Here is a 15,383-nt window from a genome sequence, read left to right on the forward strand (position 1 = left end):
TCTAGAAGATGATGAAGAAAGCTTAGGCAGGAGGACAGAGGTGGGCCGAGGACACGCAGGGCGGGAGTCTCACACACAGAGAGCATGTAGGGATGCAGTGGGGAGGGGGGGGGGGCCTCATTTGGCGCACATGGTCCCTAGGGGGTCCATCCTCAGACGCTCCGTCCCCGACTTCAACCGAATGACGGAATCCCCGAAAGCCAAAACTACAATCTTAATGTCAGTCTTAGTCAAACTCAACTCATACATACATCATTTCCTTTTATTGAAAATATAGCCATTATATTGCTTTTTTCCAAAATGGGGTCACCAAGCAAAGAAAATATACATAATAGGATATATATTTATATATAAAAAAGTAAGAAAGACCATCAAGACATGAACAGTGTTATCACACAAAGAGAAGACCAGACTCCCACCGCTCAAACACGGCAAATCTGGCTCCACTTTGCACGTTTACCTCTTTAATTTCCTAAATTCAAAACATCCATCCTGGCAAAGCTATGAAGATGTTCTGGAAACGCTACGCAGACGTTCTGGATCTGCTATGTAAGCTGCCTTCCTCCCTTCGTACAGCTTAGGCAGACGCTAGCTACGCATTTCACTTAATTAAGTCTAACGTTTCAGCCTCTTATTTCAATAATCAAGTCAGTCAGGAGGACCCCCTGCAAGGTCCCTTGTTAAATTATATCCAAACTGTTTTACATGGCTGACTAAATTTGGCACTTTTGCCTTCAGGCTAAAGGGAATTCCGGTGCTAAAAGTTCAATTAGGATTTCTTCCTCAGAGTTATTGGGCTACAGCCTACAAAGTAAAGACAGGACCAAATGAGAAGGTTTTAACAACATGTGTGTGATGTGTCGTTCCATATAAATGACTCCATGGGACAGTTTCCAACCAGGAATAAACGATGTGAGCAGTAATTAGTGTCCGTGTTGCTGGTGTCCCACACGCAAGTGAAATTTCTGTTAGAGCTGCTCAGCTGTGCTGAATGGCGCTCGTACTGTCCAGAATACCAAAACCAGTTTCAGCTTAATTAGTGTAATGACACCATGTTTGCTGGGAGAAAGATAAAAGACAAAAATATTCCCCCTCCAAAGTTCACAGAGACTCCTGCCATTAGTTCCACGGAGGACTGGATACACAGACCTTAACCTCATACCATAACCTCATGAAACAAGGTAGCTGACTGCTGAGCTAATAGTTCCTGTGTCAGGACAGGCCAGGAAGTGGCGAGATAAGCAAGACGCTGCAGAGGCGATTACGACAAGATTCTGTACATTAAAGAAGGGGAGAAAAAAAACGAAGATTTCTGCTAAGAAGCTGGCCACCTGTCACCAGTGCTGATGCTCGGATAGGGCCATCCAGCCGGGGGAGGAAACAGGACACACGACAGCCTCCGCATCACCGTCCGCTCCAGCCACTAAACATCGCGACCTTCAGCAGGGAGAGATGTCCCACACGCCACAGCACGCAGCTGATTGGCCAGACCGGAGCCCTCTGTGCGGTCCGAGCACCAACGCCGTTTCAAAACCCTCGAACAAACACGTGACGATCGTGTGGTGAAAGTGGGACGACCAGCTTTACGTGCACGGAGAGAAGGGTCGCCACGGCAACCCTGCACGTGCCGTTCTACACACCAGCGCACCAGTGCAACATGGGAAACCGCAAGACAATTTGGAGATTTGAATGGTCCCAATTTGGGCATCGCCCTCATGGTCACCCACCCATCCAACGCGGTCCTGCCCTGAAGAAACGAGTTGCAGCAGTCCCGGGCTGGGAGAAGGTCTGACAGGGCAGCGTCTGGGGACCTCCAAGACCGGAGGACAGAGGAACCAGAGCCCCCGGGTCCAGCAGCATTGGACTCGTACACAATTAGAAGAAAACATGTCTGTTTGTGTGCCTCCATGTCCACGTGCGGCTTCATCAAGTCTAACACGGTCTCATACGCGGATCTCATCGTCCTCTTCCTCCAAGAAGGAAGAGAAAGCGCCTTCCTCGCACGGGTGGTAGCCACAGCCGGTGTCGTCTGCATCCACCCCACACGGCTGGTCTGTCGGCTGGTCCTCCGGGTCATGGCTGTCGGCGCTGGAGGTGGAGCAGCTGTCGGGCTGGGGCTCGGTGTCCTCACTCTGCATCTCCAGAACCATTGGGCTGGGAGCATGGTAAGAGGATGCATGCTCCGCCTCCAGCTCCGCCTCCTCCTCTACACCCATCTCGGCCTGCTCCTGCCCCCCCTCCTCCTCCTCCTCCTCCACACCCATCTCGGCCTGCTCCGCCTCCTCCTCCTCACCCATCTCCGCCTGCTCCTCCTTCATTCCATCCTCATCTTCTCCTCCTTGGTCGCTGGGGAGCGGAGAAGACTGCCCTTCGCTGTTCTTCCCCTCCTCGTAGCCCAGATCTTCATCTTCTTTCTCCATCACTCCAAGGATGTCTCCCAGCATGGAGGGCCCGAGGTCCACATGAAAGGACATCACCGACTCGGCGTGCTTCATGCCCCCTCCTTTATACAACGGGGAGGGCCGCAGGTCGGTCAGCTCCCCGAAGCAGCGCTCGTGGAGTTCCAGGTCCAGGTGGTGGGCGCTGGCGCCGTTGGAGGCCTGCTTCAGAGGGCTGCTGGCCAGACTCTTGTGGGCCCGGCCCGCCGCCACGTCTCCGTCCTCGTTGTTCAGGAACGGCAGCGACAGGGCGTTCTTCACGAAGGTGGGCGAGCCGCTAGGGGGCAGCAGCACGTGGTCCCGCTGGTCCACGCGGGTGACCGACTGCGATCGCTTGCTACTCCTGAAAGTCCTGGACAGCAGGCCCGGTTTGGGCGAGCGGGGGTAGGCGTCCGGGGAGGGCTCGCCCGTGCGGCTGCTGAGGAAGGAGGTGTCCCCGAAGGCGTCTCCGCTGCGGCCCACGTGCATGGTGTGGCGGAAGTCGCCCAGAGGAGCACTGATCATCTCCGTGGTGAGGTCCATGCGGGAGCGGCGCTTGGTCTGGGACGAGCTCGCCGCCAGCTGCTTCAAGATGGGCATCTCGCCGTCTCCACGAGCTCCGGATCTACACGAAACCACAGATCCCACCGACCAGAAAAACCCCCAACGTGTAGGTCTGCGTTTCAAGACCACGTCGACGGATGTGTCTGGATGAAAAGGCACCTCCGTGTCCACTCGTGATGATATCTGTGTCTTCGGGAGAACTCTGACGAACCTGTGGAAAGAATAAAAAGAAAGAAAACAAAAGACATCAGTGTAAGCCTCTAAATCAAGCTGGACGCGGCGCTGTGGACAGCACGAGCTCCCTGCACAACTCCATTAAGTGAATTCAGGTAGCACTCGGTGTCATTGGCCTCCCCCTGTGTCAGATCAATAAGTCGTGAGTGGAACAGAGATGCAATGGTGGACTCTTATCTACACAACAGTGCCGAATACTGATAGGAGGTGAAGAATGCAGAGTCACTGTAGCCCCGCCCCCTCCTCCCCCAGTTTGGCTTCTGCACTGTCCCGCGCTCACACACAGTCTCTCGGGACAGAGCAGACGGAGGTTTTAATCAATGGTAAGATAAGATAAGCATTACAGAGGCGAATAGAGTTCTGGTGGAGGTCACAGCTGCTCTGGTCATCGTCAGCATGGCATCTGCATACTGCTGGCCAGCTGTGTACAATACATCAGGGTGCAGAGAAGTGTGTGTGTGTGTGTGTGTGATGAGGTCAAAAATGAAGGAAATGCTGCTAATTGTCCGACCGTATTTTGTCAAACGGTGTACAACAGCAGGTAGAACACGGACCATAACCAGTGTGTGTAGCAGTGTCTGATCTAGTATGTGTGCATTAAGAGACTCAGTCAGGTGTAGTACAAAAGCCATGCAAATCTGTCGAGTCAACCCATAAAGCCTTCACAATGCGCAACACACGAGAGCCAATTAAAAAAACGCACGCACGCTCGCTCGCACGCAGCCGAACAGCATGCTGGTGAAGTCATTATTAAAAGCTCCGCCCCCTCCCTTCACTCCTTGACACTCATTCCAGCTCATTAGCGTCAGCCTTGCACAAATGATGGACAGACTGAGTGTCCAGCATGCACTACGGTCTCCTGCTCTCCCAGCCCTGATGCATCATTTATGAGCCCCTTCACCCACCCCATCAACCCACCCCCCCCCCCCCCCCCCAGTGGGAGGCACGGTAGTGGAGCGGGGTCATCACTCCGCCAGGCGCCCCCCCCCCCCCCTTCAGCTCACGCCTTCCTCTGCCAACGCCGCTCTCACTTCCTGCTGATGGGTTTACCTGCATGCGTTGCCGTGGCAACGCCGTTGCTTGCAGAAGAGTGTTTCCTGTGTGTGTGCTGGTTTCGTGTGTTTTTTCCCCTCCCCCAAAGTCGTGGAGACGCACGCTCTCGTTTGAGCCCTCCGGCGCTCCTTATCGAGACCCCCAAGTGCAGGGCGACCTCTCCGCACCGATCGATTCAGTTTCAAATCGTGCCGAGTTCATCTGCTTGCAGGGTAATAACATGGCCGACGCCAACATGGCCGACTCTAACATGGCTTCATAAACAAAGAACTTTTACCTCAAACCAGATCTTCTAAAATGGGCAACACAACAGTACTGTAGGAACCAACCGGGATATCAAACACATCCTTTGATATTCCTCTCTGACTGAATGAATATGTCCTGAGAGCTTAATGTCAGAGAGCATTGTTAGGACTCCACATGGGGGGGTAGGCCCACTTGTTTCCATGACAGCAGTGAGCTGACACGCATGTGCATATGTCTACTCCATCAAGCAGGAACAGCCTTCATAAGTTCACTCAGAAAAACGTCTAAATAGTCAGTAGAATAATTTGAGTCAAAGTATTTCCTACAAAGCACAGGGAATCAGAGTAGTGAAGTACACCAAAATGAAGAAAACACAGAATGCTGTGTGTGGTGCAGCTACTAGACTGCTGGAGCTGCAAAATTAGAAGCAGCATATGAAAGATGCAAAGCATCAGTGCCTCTGGTGCTCCAGACACCTCCACCGGAGCTACCATCACACACACACACACACACACACACACACACACACACACACACGTTACATCAATGTGCTCCTGGTCATGGTAACAGCACTTCTGGAAGGCCTCACAGGGCTACACGGGGCCCTTCCACAGGTCCGGCCAGCGGGCTTATTTATGGTCATGTGTGAGCAGGGGATCATGGGAAGGTGGCGTGGGAAACAAAGCCTCAGAGGGGGCCAGTGACTCTCCAAACAGCGTCTCCCACTGGGTCTCTTCACCTCCCTTAGACTAAACACACCTCCCTCCCTCCATCGTACACCCATCCATCCATCTATCCATCCCAGAGAAACCCTACACATACTAACCCATGACCTTCGTGTGTGTTTAAAGGTTTAGCGAGGCACATTAACAAGCACACACACACATTACATGCATACACACACACAACTGGGAAACGTTCCAAATTCTACACGCATTTCTAGAATTACTGTTCTTCCTCGTACCACAGACATCTGGCTTGGGGGTTGCTGTGACAGTGCAAACGTACACACACACACACACACACACACACACACACACACACACACACACACACACACACACACACACACACACACACACACACACACACACACACACACACACACACACACACACACACACACACACACACACAGATATTTTTACATGAGAGTTTCAACATGTTGGACATGCTGAACTGTGGTATGTGGTGGACCTAACGCCCTCTGGTTTACAACACTGCTCCTAGACAAACACTTCTCAGGCTGAGTAGGGGGGTCGGCTGCATCCAGTTCATTAGTGTATTGTTCTGAGTGACAAACGTGCAACACTTCACACTTTCTCTCCATCCAACTCGCAGACGCCACCAATTCACATTTCATGTGGACAGGCACTTAAAACAATTGCATTGACCACATTTACATGCACACATATACACTCACACAGACTCTATTCATAAACATGATTCATTCCATTTCCCTGATCATTGACTATTTCCTCTTGAAAATCAACCCCTCAGATAATCCAGTCAGGCTTTTGCAGCACGGCGGAGCTGGACCACAGGGGTCCGGACCAGAAAGTGTCTCGCAAACAGCTACACACGGCATCCATCGGAACCACTACTGCCGCTCCGTAATTGTTCACCTAGGGTGGACTCTGTGGGACACTTAGAGAGCCCAGCCGGTGGCCTTAATGAACTGGAATCAGAAACCAAAACTAAGTATGATTAACAATGGTTTATTGTCCTAGAGATGCAGCTGTTAGATCTGCAACATATAATGAGCTGTTTGAGAAATCTGAATTATGATTATGATCCTGAAATAATTATGAGTTATGAATCTGATTCCATAATTATGAATTATGAATGCTTATGAAATAATTATGAATTATGATTAAACTTGTGAATTAGCTGTGAAATATGATTCGAGCACCATTGCACCTTCCACATTTGAGGGATGTTGTGCTGAAATACATCAGTGAATACTAAATGTGATTTACCCATATGGTATTTCCCCCATTGCAAGAGGACAGTGCAACCAAGGTGTTCATACATCAGATTACCCCCCCAATCTCCTGCTGAGAAGGGATATCAACTTGAGTCAATACTGAACAGGAACATTGTTTGCAGAGCTTTGACTGGGGCTGTTCGAGGTTCGAGCAGATAAGGATCAGCTGAAGGAACTTTAGAGCTATTCATTAGTGATAAGGCAGTGGCACACCGAAGGCTTGTTAAAGATTCTTCCTTCCTTCAAAGGCACAAAACAGACGCTTCTGGCCTGGAGGCCACAGTCCTCAGCACACACTCAAATAACCCAGGAAGAGACACGACCTAGTGAATTAGGTTTGTGTAATCAGGATGCTTTGTTCTAATGAAGGACAACCTACTTCATTTCTATTCTTCAAAAGAAATGGCTAAATTAGTGCCAGATCTGTATAACGAGGTTTACATAAATACCCTTCGCAACTGTGTGTAAAAAAGACAAAGAAACATAGCTTAGCAGCAAGAAATAAAGCCGTTCTGGTCTGCTCCACATAACCCTGGCTCATGTTCCCATCCCACTGTTACCAGAACAGTGAGTGCATCAGCCCGGGTTCTGTGAAGGGCATCAGCCCGGGTTCTGTGAAGGGCATCAGCCCGGGTTCTGTTCCAAACAAACACACAGAGCTGCATGTTCACAGATGAGAGGTCCAGTGAGATCTCGTTAGCAGCTGTGGCACCACTGATAATACACTAAACAAAAGCACATGACCTGTGGCAGAGAGACATCAGAAACCCCGGGGTAGAAGGAAGATAACATCCTATCCCTAATTAAACAGAAAAGACTGATTAAAGACAGCACAGGACAGCACGTCAGGTGGTCATTTGCACAAGAAAGCTTCTCACAAAAGCTTAGCAGCATGTAGCAATTGGAAAAGTACACAAAGCCCCTCAGGTTTCTTTCGACGTCCGCCTTTCGAGCAGGATGAAGAGTGCCCTCTTCAACCCTTGATCTGGTGGGGGGGAATTTTGCCTCACAGGAAGTCAGGCAGTAATCAGGGTCACTGCATCATAGCCATAAACAAGCCCGAGCAGACAGTCTGTGACTGCCCGACGATCAGGTGGCATATGCCCGACAGCTGGCGCAAGACCCCATAAACAGATGCATCAAATCAATAAACAAACCAGACTTGACGGTCGGTATTGTGCTAGTTTGCAGAGAACAGGTCAGACATGCCTGAATGCTCAAACAGGAAGCAGCTCATTAGCCTCTGCTAAACACTTGAACCCAGCTGTAAACGTGTTTGCATATGCCGTTTGCAGAACGAAACGCGCTACACGTCATGCCTTGCATACATGGATGACTTAGCTCAATGCTAGCATGACTACACAGTCATGACTAGGTATGGTGCACCACAGCAAGGTAAGCATGCTGTAACAGAATAGGGCAGACAGCAACTTTATGGAAGCAGGTCAAGGTCATTAAAACTGCGTAGAGGGCGTTGCCCTCCTGGAAACAGAAGCAGCAGCAATCAGCATCAAAGACCAGACCCAATCCCCAGGCAGCTGGAGATCCATAAAGATAAGACAGGAAATATTAGCCATTATACAGTATGTTTCTTGCTAACTGAGCTGACCAGGGAAGTTTGTTTGGCATTACTGCTGCTGTGCAAAGCCATGCTCAGAAACCCCAGAGAGCTGAGCTCAGTAATGAATTGGTCTGACTGGCATATGGGGGGGGCAGCATACCATTCCAACATCAGAGCGGAAGTGCAGGGTGTATATATGCCATCAGTCCTCCCATCCCAGCGGAAATCCATTCCCCCTCCCCTTCCTGTACACCCTAAACACATCGCTTACTGATCACACGCTGAACAAACAAACAACTGCATGGGCTTGCATGGGACCACTGGCTGTTTGGGGATGTACGATACGATATGATACGATACTCATGAGGTCACTACTAAGCTGTTTGGGGATGTATGATACGATATGATACGATACTCACGGAGGTCACTACTAGTCACTAGCCTCCACACCTGCTTCGTTTTGCAGAATGATGCTTCACAGTCCTTGAATTGTTTTGCTGGTGCAGTCAGCAGATCTTTTGCTTTGTAGGTGGGAGGGTCATCCGCTGTAGCTCACCTGGTAGAGCAGGTATTGCAAGGTGACAGCAACACCAAGGTCAGGAGTTCAGTTTCAAGGGAGCACACACAGATAAATATGCAAGTTGCTCAAAGTTTGTCTGAAGAAAGCTGCAAAGAGCAGCAATGTTCTTTCCCAGTATCAGAAAGGCCATTGTACCAGTGCTCCTAACAACAGCCACGCTCTACTCTGCAAGTCCAGAGACGGGTATGAGACGAGACTCTGGGTCTCTGTGGGAGTGACCCCCGCACGCCCCCACTGACTCACAGCAGCTGGACCAGGTGTGACGACTTACTCTGGAACCACAAACCCACTTGATCACAGATCTCATGTTTTTTTTTGTTTTTTTTTTAACACCTGGAATATTTCACAGTGAGTGACAGTCTAGAGTTTAAGAGGCAGTGTTCACACTGTTCTGGAATGTTCTGACATTCTCCACTGTTCTCCACCATTCCACAGTACGACAGCATACGTGCCGAACCGCAGATGAAGACCCCAAGCACACGTGCCGAACCGCAGGCAGTGTAGACGCGGGCACGAGGAGCAGTCTGCAGATACAACCATACCCACCTCAGGGCTGCACGAGGAACGCATGAAGTCACTGGATATTCACAGTGGGTCACTACCCAATATATGTAAAAATTATAACATAGGCAACACTTTCCCCACCTAACTTTGCTGTGATATTTACTTTAGGCGCTGCAAAGACCAGCCTTCTTCATCATCTTCACCCCTGCAACAGGCATAGAAGCTAAGAACAATAACCAGTCAGAAACCACCGCTCAGCCATTCACCGGCAAACATTTGAGCCACTCATGGAACATGGCCTCAGCCTGTGGGTTCCCTCAGGCTAGCAGGGTTATAGAAAAGTTTAGCAAGGAAGCTTTAGGTGACTGGTATGTTCACGACGAGCCTGACTACACGTTTAGAATGCTGCTTTGCCCTTAAGAATTATGCCAACTAAACTCTGTGATGTAGGGCTTCAGGATCCGGCCCATTTGAAAGAACTACACACACTTCACTTCCTGTTCACACTGCAATCAGCGCTTAAATACCGATACGCAACAAAGTGCACTGCAGAAAGAGCCTGTTTACAGAGATCGGGCTACTCTCAGAAACTTTACCACACGAATGCCTCTCCTGACACTGACAGCTGCATTCTCTGCAAAAATAATTACGTGGAGTTTCCTGTGATGACAGTCGGTTTACAGTCACGCAAATTCTGTCACACGCAACCACGCGCCCCAAACATGTGACCTCGCGGCAAAAGTAAGAACCACACAAACGACGAGGGGAAACCCACCTCCATGTATCCAGAATTATCCACACATACAAGCACACACACAAACACACACCCCACAGCAATTGGAAATATGGCACTGTAGTTTCACAACAATGCGCTGATGAAATACTACCTGAACATTTAAAAAAGGGAGTACAGTAAAACTCTGCTTTAGAACAAAGCTTCTCCAGGACCTCAGAAGGGTCTTCCCTTAAAACAAAACTGTTTACAGAAAAGTGAGGGGAGCCTGCAGATTAGTTATACAAAAAAAAAAACACAAAACAAAAAAAACAAAATTACCTCATCAGTTTAACATAATCCATTCCACCTAAATTGATTGCTTTGGCAGATTGACAGGAGAAGAGCTTTTCCATTATGACATCATGAGTAACATCCTCCATTCATTAGCAGAACGTCTGGGTTTAACCATTTTCTGCTAATTGCCTTTTTGATAGCTACAAGCAATACAAGAGCCAATTTCCCCAAACCTTTTCCATACTGTGAATGGAAAATACAAAGAGACCGCATTTAAAATCTCCTACATTTCTATGAATCCTCTGCTAAAAGAGAATGAGAATCCTGCAATCTAAAGAACCATGGAAATGGCCAGCACCCCCCCCCCCCCCCCACAGTTTGCAAGGGTGTGATAAAAACTCTCCACAGGCTCGAACGAGTGGATTTCCACTGTACCTGTATTCTCAATCAATAATCCTCTACAATAAGGATGCTGTCCCTCTTTTCCCATTTCTCTTAAACATGCATTGTATTTTCCAAGGATGTTTCCACACCCCTCAGATATACATTTACATTTAATGTTTGATTGATGTAACGCCAGACTTGGATATACCTGATAAAAATTCTCATTCCAAACCACTTCTCATCTACAAAAGACCCAAAGTTCGAAGACTTCCCTTGATTAAAAACATGGAATATTTTTTAAACCTCCCCCCCCCCCCCATCCCAGGCTGGAATTTATGGTTAGTTTTATTTGGGACAAAATCTGCATAACCGTATTAGCCAAGAAGAGTTCAGCAGGCCACATAATCTGTTTTTTCCCCATGTTTTCTTCGCTGTGTTAACCCAAGGATTATTCGTATGTCATTTTCGTCCTTAGTTTACCATTTGAAACCATAGGTGGCCTATGTTGGGATACAGCCAATGGACTAGAGGGCGTAGCTGAGCTGCATAATGGCAATTGTGTAGACAAGGGTGGTCTCCTTTCTGCTTTGCCAAATGGAAAACTAAATGTTTTGTACCTAATCCTAATCTTTTCCCTTGCCACAAAGATCTCTTACATTAGCATATTCCATTCAACAGACTGCAAAGTTGGCAGTTCCACTTGAAGAGTTTGAAAGAGATAGATGAGCCTAGGTAAAATATTCGATTTAAAAGATTCAGCTGTAGGGTACAGCCTCTAGTAGGGAATGACATTCCATCTTAACATGTCACATTTTATCTTAGAGTCCGAGGGACTGTAGCTGAACACTCTCTCACCACACACTGCTTTCAATCAAAAAAACCACTAGCCTTTGCACAGAAGTTTGGCAAGTTGTGATCCTAGTGGAGTGAAAAAGTTCTCCCCTTCAATGTACTTTCACAGACTTTAAATAACTTTAACCCAGTCTGGGTAGAGGGCAAAAGAACCTGAGGACAGCATTGAGACTGCTGGGCCCGTGTCCAGCACAGCCCGGTGTGGAATAATGCCGTTCATTAACCTCTCAGGCTGGAACAGGACGTTTTCAGACTGATGCGGCCAAAGGCCGATTGGCTTGCCAGGGGCTTTAGAAACACAGGAGAAAAAAAATAAAGAAACAGCAAGAGGAGACTGGTTGAGACTGCTGAGTGGGAGGAGAACCTTCTACATCATGTTCACGGCCCACGTCTGAGGGTGACTTTTTTCGGACAGGGGCTGTGTGGTGAGAGCTCAGAGCCAGCTCACTACAGAAGACTATGCCAAGGACCCGAGTGAAATGTCAGTGCAAGTCCACACTAGTGTTAGAAACTGAACATAGAACAGAAGGTTTGCCTGAAAAGCCTAGGTCAAGATTCTGCTTACAGTGCTAGAACTGGGTCGGTTTGACTGTGTGACATCCATGCTCAAAGACACAAATCGGGCTACTACATTTAAAAAGTGGTTTGTTGAAAACAGATTGAAAGCAGAATGAGACAAATTTGGGCTGCATGCTATATAGCAGAATAGCATCTCAGAATAGAAAACATGGTCTACCTCTATAGAAAGACTGTGTACACACACACACACGATTTTGACAGGCTCAACTGATAAAGAAAGAAAAAAAATGTATAAACGCTTAATGCATAAAGGTGTTTACACACGGATCACGTAGGCCCACTGGCCCTTTACCATAAATGAGTTACTAGTTGCCAGTATATAATGATATGTGATTAAGGGCTACTCACTCTCACAGTGAGAGCGGACATAGCACAGACGATTAATGATTTAACTCTGGTATATCGGATATTACGGCCCGTTCAGCAGATCGCAGCGTAACCTTGAGTGTAGCTGACAGGGATTACATTTAAGTTCATTACAGTGGTTCACTGCTACTGTTTTGTTTTTGTGCGTAGTCATTCTCCACGAGCCTAACCGGAGCGCGCGCACCTTCTCACCCATTGTAGAGACGCGCGCGCTCGTAACAAAGAAACACAGTTGCATCCTTGGTAGTGCACACGTTCAAGTGGTATATCATAGATACATGTTATTATTAGGTTATAATGAAAACAAACATAACTAATAATGATTATTCACAAGCATTTAAAATATAAATAAAAAACACGTGACCTCGCTATACGCGTACGCGTTGAAAAGCATTAGAGGGCATTGATGGAGGAGACAATCGGACAACCCACATTTAACATCGCAACCAGAGAAGAAAGATCATAACGTTTGTTTTGGAAAGTGCAACCTTGATAGGAAAAAGTATAAGCAAGGCCTAGCTACAGGGGTAAAGCAAGAGGTGATGGAGGACAATAATAAAGACTGGAAGACCTAACCAGGGTTGGACAAATTACACACGAATAGTGAATGAATCAGTATAAAGTGGAACTGGTTCATTGTTCTCTAAAGAGAAGAGTCGAGTTCATTTCTGTTCATTTTGGGGAAGGGAAATAACCGGCGGATTAACAATTAATTGCTCAACGAGTAACATACTTGAGTACACCAACGATCATAGGGCTCACACACACACACACACACACACACACACACACACACACACACACACACACACACACACCTCATTATACTAGGAACTAGTACTTATTATGTACACCGTTTCCATGTTGGCAGGCTACTTTAACGCTTGGTAAGGTACATTAAAACATAGAGAAATGAAAACTTTAGTCCTTTAGTGAGTAAAACAACAATTCCACATGCATGGCCATAGTCAGACTGAGATGCATTGAGATGAAAAAGTATAACTTACTGTTTTAACAAGTCTCGCGTCCGGCCAGTGTGTTGGACTTTAGTCTCTCAGGTGACTAACGTTACCTTCACCAGTGGCCCGGTCCTCCATTCAGTAATCACCGCCCAAGTTTGAACATGTTTGTGTTCGCTCGTGAGTTTGGTAACATTTCAGCTAGATATATGTCCCTCAGTTTCCTTCAGCAAGCCTAGAGAGAGACGCTAAACCGCATCCTTCCTGTTGTGGAGCGTGTAACACACTGCTTGTGCAACGTCTAATTCAATTTACTCCTTTCTTTCACTGGTCACGCCTCCAACACGGACGGTTTTAAAGACGCAGTGCATAAAAAAAACGTGTAGACAGGCGGCGTGAGCAATGGAGATTCGGACTGAATGACAATGAAGATCTATTCATTACTTGTTGTGTGAGCTTCTGTTGTAGTGCATAATCTTTAGAACAGTATTTGAGCTCTGCCCACTGCTTATTCAGTGGGAGAGCTGCTATTTCAGTCGAACACAGACCCCTCAGTCATGGGAAGTCCACTGAATCACTGCAAAACCACTGCAAAAATCAGTTTCCTCTCTTTAAAAACTGGTGAATGGTAGTAGAGCTTAAAAACAAATGTATTAACTTATTTAGTAGTAACTGTTGACTTCCAAGCAACTTGCTTACGATGGCAGCCTAGAAAAAAGTGAGTCAAATTAATCAAGGCTGATGCAGTTCTTATTCCTTGACCCATAAGTGCATCCTTGTCTATCCTATTCACTTATTAAAAACGTAATACACATACAAGGCCATTGTGCCTGAATAACTGCTGACGGTCTTGCTATTTGAAGATTTAGTCAGCACCCTCTGGTTCTAACTCATTTGTGTATTCACATGATGAAGGATCTCTTACAAAAGTCTGCTGCAATTTGCACCTCTGCTGTGGTCCTCGGGGGAAACATATCCTCTTGCAAGACAAAGCCTCTGGCTCTGGTACTTTAGGGGAATGGAATGTTTAAACAGTTAGGTCATTATCTGTGGACAGGGCTAAAGCTGTTATCAGGGTTATCAATGTTTTCTGAGGAGAAAGTTCTGTATACAGACTGTCTCAAAGATAAATGGGTAGTCCATAGGAATATAATGACACACATTCATTATCACATTCATCCAACACGTCAGCCAAAGATCTCCAGATGTTTAATTAAAAGACCAGGGCTAAGATGCAGGAGCTATACTTATGTCATAACATTATTAACAGATTGATAAGCTGTACACTCAATAAGTAAAAGCCTTTATATTTAGAAGTCATTTCCTCCATTTGGCTGTAATCCGAGGACTGTGTGGAACGTGCTTCTTACTGAGTCTTATGATGTTTCTTTTAAACATCATAGGAAGCCCTACTGTCAACTAAGATCTAATCTCTTACATCTCTGGAGATTTACCAACATCTCATAACATCCTCTAACTGACTATCGAGATTTCACCCCCCTCCCATGATACTCTTTCACTAACCCTCAAATTCCAGGTCAATGCTTTCTGGAATAAAGAGATTATTTTCAGGCAATACCGTCCATCCTCCCCCAGCGTCTCAGCATGGCTTCCCTAGACCTTTGTGAATTTTGTACTCAACGCATTCATTCAAGATGAGTCTCCTGACCATGGCTGGAGGTGAAAAACTAGGCCAGCGGTGCTGGCATGGATCAAGTGTCTCTCCCCATTATGGATTTGATGTTGATGGAGAGAGAAGGGTGCTCACATGATACAGAGAGCCGGAGGATGAAAGGCTTTGGGAAGAGACAGTGCATGGCGTCCTTTGCTAATACAGAGCGCTCTGCTTGCAAACATCAATGAATGAGAACCTTTACAACTGCATATTGCAGGTACAGGTGGCTGGATTAAGGTGCAGTGAGGTAAAAATAACATTTGAATAATGGTTTTGGCATTGCCTTATGCTTTATTTTATAGTACATGTTGTCAACTCCTGTGAAATTTGACCATGGGATCCACGACGTAACATTTTTGTCCATCATCATGTGATGCTGTAGTCCTGTAGTTCTGCTGTAGTCCTGTAGTTCT

General features: G+C 47.1%; 1 protein-coding gene across 1 annotated transcript; it reads right to left on the reverse strand.

The window, feature by feature from the left end:
* Window positions 1–240: 240 nt before the first annotated feature.
* cdc42ep4a (CDC42 effector protein (Rho GTPase binding) 4a) lies at window positions 241–13,600 on the reverse strand. Its single transcript, XM_076996777.1, has 2 exons — window positions 13,344–13,600; window positions 241–3,192 (listed from the first exon to the last, which is right to left on the reverse strand). The coding sequence occupies exon 2, from the start codon at window positions 3,015–3,017 to the stop codon at window positions 1,944–1,946; it is 1,074 nt and encodes a 357-aa protein (XP_076852892.1). The 5' UTR covers window positions 3,018–3,192; window positions 13,344–13,600; the 3' UTR covers window positions 241–1,943.
* Between the last annotated feature and the right edge of the window lie 1,783 nt (window positions 13,601–15,383).

The sequence above is a fragment of the Brachyhypopomus gauderio genome, chromosome 2 (assembly GCF_052324685.1).
Source record: "Brachyhypopomus gauderio isolate BG-103 chromosome 2, BGAUD_0.2, whole genome shotgun sequence".
Taxonomy (NCBI): Eukaryota; Metazoa; Chordata; class Actinopteri; order Gymnotiformes; family Hypopomidae; genus Brachyhypopomus; species Brachyhypopomus gauderio.

What these genes read in the sequence shown, in the direction of transcription:
- cdc42ep4a (XM_076996777.1), bottom strand. Translation starts at nt 3,017, where the DNA reads ATGCCCATCTTGAAGCAGCTGGCGGCGAGCTCGTCCCAGACCAAGCGC.